Source organism: Pituophis catenifer, unplaced genomic scaffold (assembly GCF_029215685.1).
Source record: "Pituophis catenifer annectens isolate HBS135680 unplaced genomic scaffold, rPitCat1.0.hap2 SCAF_1, whole genome shotgun sequence".
NCBI classification, from domain to species: Eukaryota; Metazoa; Chordata; class Lepidosauria; order Squamata; family Colubridae; genus Pituophis; species Pituophis catenifer.
In genome coordinates, this window is record NW_027256881.1 from 166,785,628 (window position 1) to 166,791,627 (window position 6,000).

Below are 6,000 nucleotides of genomic sequence, written 5' to 3' on the forward strand. Positions count from 1 at the left end.
GGATCTGACAGATACTCTCTGTTACATAGATATGTAACTAAAGAATTTATATAGAAATTAATGAGGGAATTAACTTGATCAGACTTAGTTTTAAATTTCCAGGTTATCTCAATTTTGCTTCTCTGCAACTATTTCAGTTTTTTGAATATTATCCAATGTTACTCAGAACTTGAAATAGTGGCTAACATATTAAATACAATACAACTGCTATTACTTGTGATTTGAAAACTACTTCTATCAATGCAACCTAAAACTATAGGTTGCCGATTCATATTCAGTTTGTGATGTGATAAGCATTAATAATCATTATTATCCTAATGAAGTTTCTAGGCTTTTTTTGATTCAAGTAAAGAACTTTGCATTTCTCTTTATTAAATTTTATTCTGATATTTCCAGGTCAATTTTCAGACTGTTAAGAATTTTGTTTCTATTTTCTAGGTTTTATGTTTTTTTATGAGTTGAAAATGTGATAAATATTACTTCTCTTCTTCGAAATCAATAATGGAAACATTTAAGAGTAATAACAATGAATCATGTGGCACCCCATTTCATGAGTAATTTTTGATGAATATTATTGAATGTTTTGAAGCCAATTTAAAAGTCTGTTTTTAAACAACTTGGCTTTTATTAATTCCTTAACTTATTTTAAGTAGGCACAATATACAATCTCACTACATTTATTATTTTCTTAATGATATCCTTAAAAATTATGGGAATACTTTTGTGTGTGTGTCTTCAAGTTAGTGTTGACACTTGGTGATTGTCTGTACAAGTCCCTGGAGTTTCTTGGCAAGATTTTCGGAAGTGCTTTGCCCATGCCTTCTTCCTATGTCTAGAGAGAGTGACTGCCCAAGGTCAACAAAAACAAGCTTGCTTGTTTTCTTGCAGATGTTTCATTATCCAAACCAGATAAAATCATCAGTGCTAGTAAGGAGTGCAGTTTGCTGTCAGTTTATATTCTAGTGGCTTGCCAGTGTTGGTAGGGGTGGACTTAAGAGATTCTTTGGTTGGGCTGTTTGCTGTTGGCTTCTTTGGTAATTTCTTGATTGTGGTATTACACTGTATACAATATAAGGACTGCAACAACCACTATGTAGAAGACTGGCAGAACACATCCACAAACACCAACTAGCAGTCAGAAGACATGATGAAAATTCTTTAATTTCACAAATATAGACAGATTTAACCATAGCTTCAATTGGGAAAATGTGACCATCCTAGACCAAGGCAAAAACACTAGGGAATTTCTAGAAGCCTGGCACTCTGACAAATCAACCATCTATAGACACATAGACATTAACAACATCTATACCCAGCCCAAAAAGGAGCAAAAAGACCCAAGCACCTCTCCACAGCAATCAGCATCCAGATCAGCATCGATTAACTCCAAGGTTAACATCAGACCAACAATCAGGTAAACAATACCCCAATCAAGAAACTGCGAAAAAAGCCAACAGCAAATAGCCCAAAGAATCTCTAGGGTAAGACCACTCCCACCAACACTGACAGGCAAGCCACTAGAATATAAACTGACAGCAAACTGCACTCCTTACTAGCACTGATGATGTTATCTGGTTTGGGTAATGAAACATCTGCAAGAAAACAAGCAAGCTCAGAGAGCACCAAGGACCCCTCAATCTCTATAGGCTGGAGAAATTAGCCAAAAATAATAGAATGAAATTTAAAAGAACAGCATTCAAATGCATAAATATAGGCCAGGGAAATAGCTGGTTGGACATAATAAGATCTGAAATAGTAGTTGATTGCAAAAATGAATATAACCAGCAGTGTAGCTGTAGAAAAGGAAAATGCAATTCTTGTCTGCATTAACAAATTCAAAACCAGAAAAAGTCATTGTTCTTGGGTTAAGTACCCGTACATGTATGGGAAAGGTTAATTAATGTGTATAATACCTTGTTAATATGTATAAGTTAGATGGCTGTTGTGAAATTCTGGAAGATTCCTTTAATTCCACCATGTTGTCAATGCTTTTTTGCCTCTTTTTCAGCTCATGATACGGTTACATAGAATAATGTACTTTTTCCTACTTTGTGAACATTATTATGTGAATGGTAACTTATTTGTTTATATAAAGATGAAGTAATTGTTTAATAGGGGCAATAGAGGCAAAAAGGGAAACAGAAGAGGACAGAAATGAAGGGGGGGGAATGAGAGCTGAGATTAATTAAAAAAGAAAGCACGAGGCTTTCTATTCTTTACCACACCTGTTGTTGAATTGCTTTACCATATAATCATTCCACTCTTCCATTTTTTTAAAAAAGATTATTTATTTATTTGTCAAGAACGTATTAGGTAATAAGTATAAACATGGATTGGATACATAAAATAGATACAAATAGAGCTGGTGCTCTTATGCACGCCCCTTACAGACCTCTTAGGAATGGGGTGAGGTCAACAGTAGACAGTCTTAGGTTAAAATATTGGGGTTTTGGGGGTGAAACCACAGAATCAGGTAGTGCATTCCAGGAATTGACCATTCTGTTGCTGAAGTCATATTTTCTTCAATCGAGTTTGAAGTGGTTCACTTTAAGTTTGTATCTATTGTGTGCTAGTGTATTGTTGTGGTTGAAGCTGAAGTAGTCATTGACAGGTATTTATTAGATCTTGTCTTGAATATTGTGTGCAATTGTGGACACAATGTTTTATGAAAGATTTTGAAAAATAGAATGGGCTGAATGGCCTTGAAAAAAGATAATTGGGGCAGAGTGGAGGGGAGGAATTATAAAATTCTTCAGATATATAAAAACTCATATTTTTATATATAAAATATAAATATAAATATAAATATACCAGTTCGCTCCCATAGAGTGGGACTCCTCAGGGTGCCGTCGGCCAAACAATGTCGACTGACGGCTTCCAGGGGGAGAGCCTTTTCTGTAGGGGCACCTGCCATCTGGAACGGGCTTCCCCCGGAGTTACGAAACATCCAAGACTTACGCATATTCCGCCATGCCCTGAAAACATTTCTATTCCAACAAGCTGGTCTGGCCTAACTCTCCCTTTTTAATTGGCTTTTAAACTGGCTTTTAAATTGGGTTTTAAACCTCTTTAGATAAATTTGGATGTTTTTAATCTTTGAGCCTAAATTACTTAATCTGTTTCTTAATAGTTTTTAACTTCTATATGTATTTGTATTTATTATGGCTGTTCACCGCCCTGAGTCCTTCGGGAGTAGGGCGGTATACAAATATGAAAAATAAATAAATAAATAAATAAATAAATAAATAAATAAATAAATAAATAAATAAAATAAAATATTGAAGAATTATCTTGTTTCAGACAGAAGGATACAGAATAATGGGTTTGAGTAATTTTGTAATGGTAACAAAAGTTCAAGAACACAGGCAATCATCCAGAGAGATGGTGGGTTTCCTTTTACTGGAAATCTCATGCTGACACTATCATTCATAGATGGTACAAATTTCTATCTGGATTCTAGCACTGAACTCGGTGGCAAAAAGAGCCTTGATAGTACAGTGGTCTACGCACCCTGTTAGTAACACAGCTGCCTGCAATTTACTGCTGGTTCGAATCTCTCCAAGGCTCAAGGTTGACTCAGCCTTCCATCCTTTCTAAGGTAGGTGAAATGAGGACCCAGTTTGTGGGGGTAATAAGCTGACTTTGTATAAATATACAAAAGTATGAAGGCTATTGCTTAACGCATTGTAAGCCGCCCTGAGTCTCCAGAGAAGGGCGGCATATAAATCAAATTTAAAAAAAATAATAAAAAAAAATGATCCCTTCCAACTGCAGCTATGATTTGCAGCTACTATCAACCATTTTAATATATAAAGTTTAATATATAGAATATATAACAATTCTTCTCTTTCTGTTGCATGAGATCCTTTTAATCAAGTTGTATTTTTAAATTACTGCATTTAATTATAAGAATCATTCCGCTATGTTTCAGTTTTACTACTGTATGAATCACATGGCAAAATCAAAGTATCCTACTTTGGGAATATTTCTGATTATTTTAAAAATGATCATAATTTAGAAATAAACCACTTACAAATAAAATGTTACCATATTTTTCGGAGTATAAGATGCTTCGGAGTATAAGACGCACCTTAGTTTTTGGGGAGGAAAATAAGAAAAAAAATTATGCCTGTGCCTACCAGCATCCATTGGTATCATCTGGCTAGCGTCCTGTCAGTGTGTGAGAGAATTGAGGGCTGTTTGGAAACTGAAACAGTATTTGCTGTGTGAGCAACAAGGAAGGAGACAGCAAGGAGCCTGGGAGTGGCTTAGCTCTGTAGCTCTGAGTCTGTGCTGAGCGCTAAACTAGTCTGCTGCTCAAAACTGAAACTGAAACTCTTCTCCTCTGCTTGTGTTTTGCTTGTATTTACTACCACGTTGGAAAAATCTGCTTTTGGTATTGTATATTTATTTCATGTGTTATATTATATAGAGAGAGAAATTATTGAATCTTGCTGAATCAGTTTCTTGTGTGTGCTTTCTGGATGTGATTGCTGCTGCAAACTCTGAGTCCTTGCAGCAAATAGCAAACAGCCAGGTCAGCTTCAGCACATTATTGCAGCCTGATTCAGCATGAGCAGCTGATTGGCAGGGGGATCAGCTTCCCAGAATACCCCCAATCAGCTGTTCCAGGCTGCAGGGATTGCCACAGACCATCACCGCCTCCATGCCTCATGTTTTTGGCTACATTCGGTGTAGCCGAAGACGCACCCAAATTTTCACTCACTTTTGAGGGTGGGGGAAGTGTGTCTTATACTCTGAAAAATATGGTAATTTAAATCAGGTAACAAGTATAGCAGTTAAAACCATTCAATGGACTAGTGAATATTAATATCCATTGTCAGAATCACAGAAAGAACTTATACCCAATCTTCATCTACCAGTAAAATAAATGAATGTAATTCCATACCTGGCTAATATGTATTGCAGAGACCAGGGTTGAACATACTGATGAGTGGCTTGGAGAATTTGGTAATGATTTGCAAGGACCTATTGAAAGCTGCTATTTTTTTCTGGTTGAAACTATCTTCTGTGCCACTGTAAAGGTAAAATAATAATATTACATATGTTTCTACCTCTGGAATTACTGGGTAACAATTTTCCAATCTAATCAGTAATGTATATTGAAATGATGGATCTCCAAGATAAGAAACTTATCACTGTGCTTTTTGTAACTGGCAATTTAGTTTGTGTACAAAAAAGTTCTTTAAATATAATATGTACTTTCAGAAAATAAATATGAAAAAGTCTGATGCTAATTTCTTCTTGTTTTAAGAAATGTTACATGAATCTTTTGTTTCAAAAGAAATTTTGAATAATTAATCTGGATAGTAAATGTTACACTATCAGATGATTACATAGAATGGGTGTTGGTTATTACCTCATATGCCTTTTCTCACCTTAGAGGAAACAGCAGTCAGTAATGGGTTAACTCTCTCTGTTAACTGCTTGAACAGAGTCTGCGAATTGTTAAGCCATGCCTTTTCCTGTTTTGCTTGCCAGCTTTTTGACAAAGGTGTCGACACAGACTGACGTGTTGAGCTGTAAAGACAAAAGAACAAAACCCTACCCCCCCAAATCCCAGGTCCCGATGAATAAACTGGGCGGGGCTGACTGCTGTTTCCTCTAAGCTGAGAAAGGGCATATCAGGTAATAACCAACACCCCTTCTCCATCAAGGAGGAAACAGCAGTTAGTAATGGGACATACCAAAGCCATGTCCTACTGGGAGGCAGAAGTCCAGGCCTGCGGTCCTAGTTCTGAATGTACCTGCTGGAGAACCCATCTGCCAAAAGTAGCCTCAGCCGAGGCATAAGAGTCAAGCTTGTAGTGACGTACAAAAGGTAAAGGGGAAGACCAAGTAGCTGCTCTGCAGACCTCCAGAGAAGCCTGGGTAGCCCAAGCCGCCGAAGTCGCAGCACTTCGGGTTGAATGGGCAGTGATACGCCTGGGCACAGGTAAGGCCTGGGCCTCATATGCCATAGATATACAAGCTCTGATC

At 36.9% G+C, this 6,000-nt stretch overlaps 1 protein-coding gene across 1 annotated transcript in view; it reads right to left on the bottom strand.

The window, feature by feature from the left end:
* AGAP1 (ArfGAP with GTPase domain, ankyrin repeat and PH domain 1) overlaps window positions 1-5,784 on the bottom strand; it is a 1,179,374-nt gene extending 1,173,590 nt beyond the window's left edge. Inside the window, 2 exon segments of the mRNA XM_070933411.1 lie at window positions 4,910-5,037; window positions 5,769-5,784. Coding sequence (XP_070789512.1) covers window positions 4,910-5,037; window positions 5,769-5,784 — 144 coding nt within the window.
* Between the last annotated feature and the right edge of the window lie 216 nt (window positions 5,785-6,000).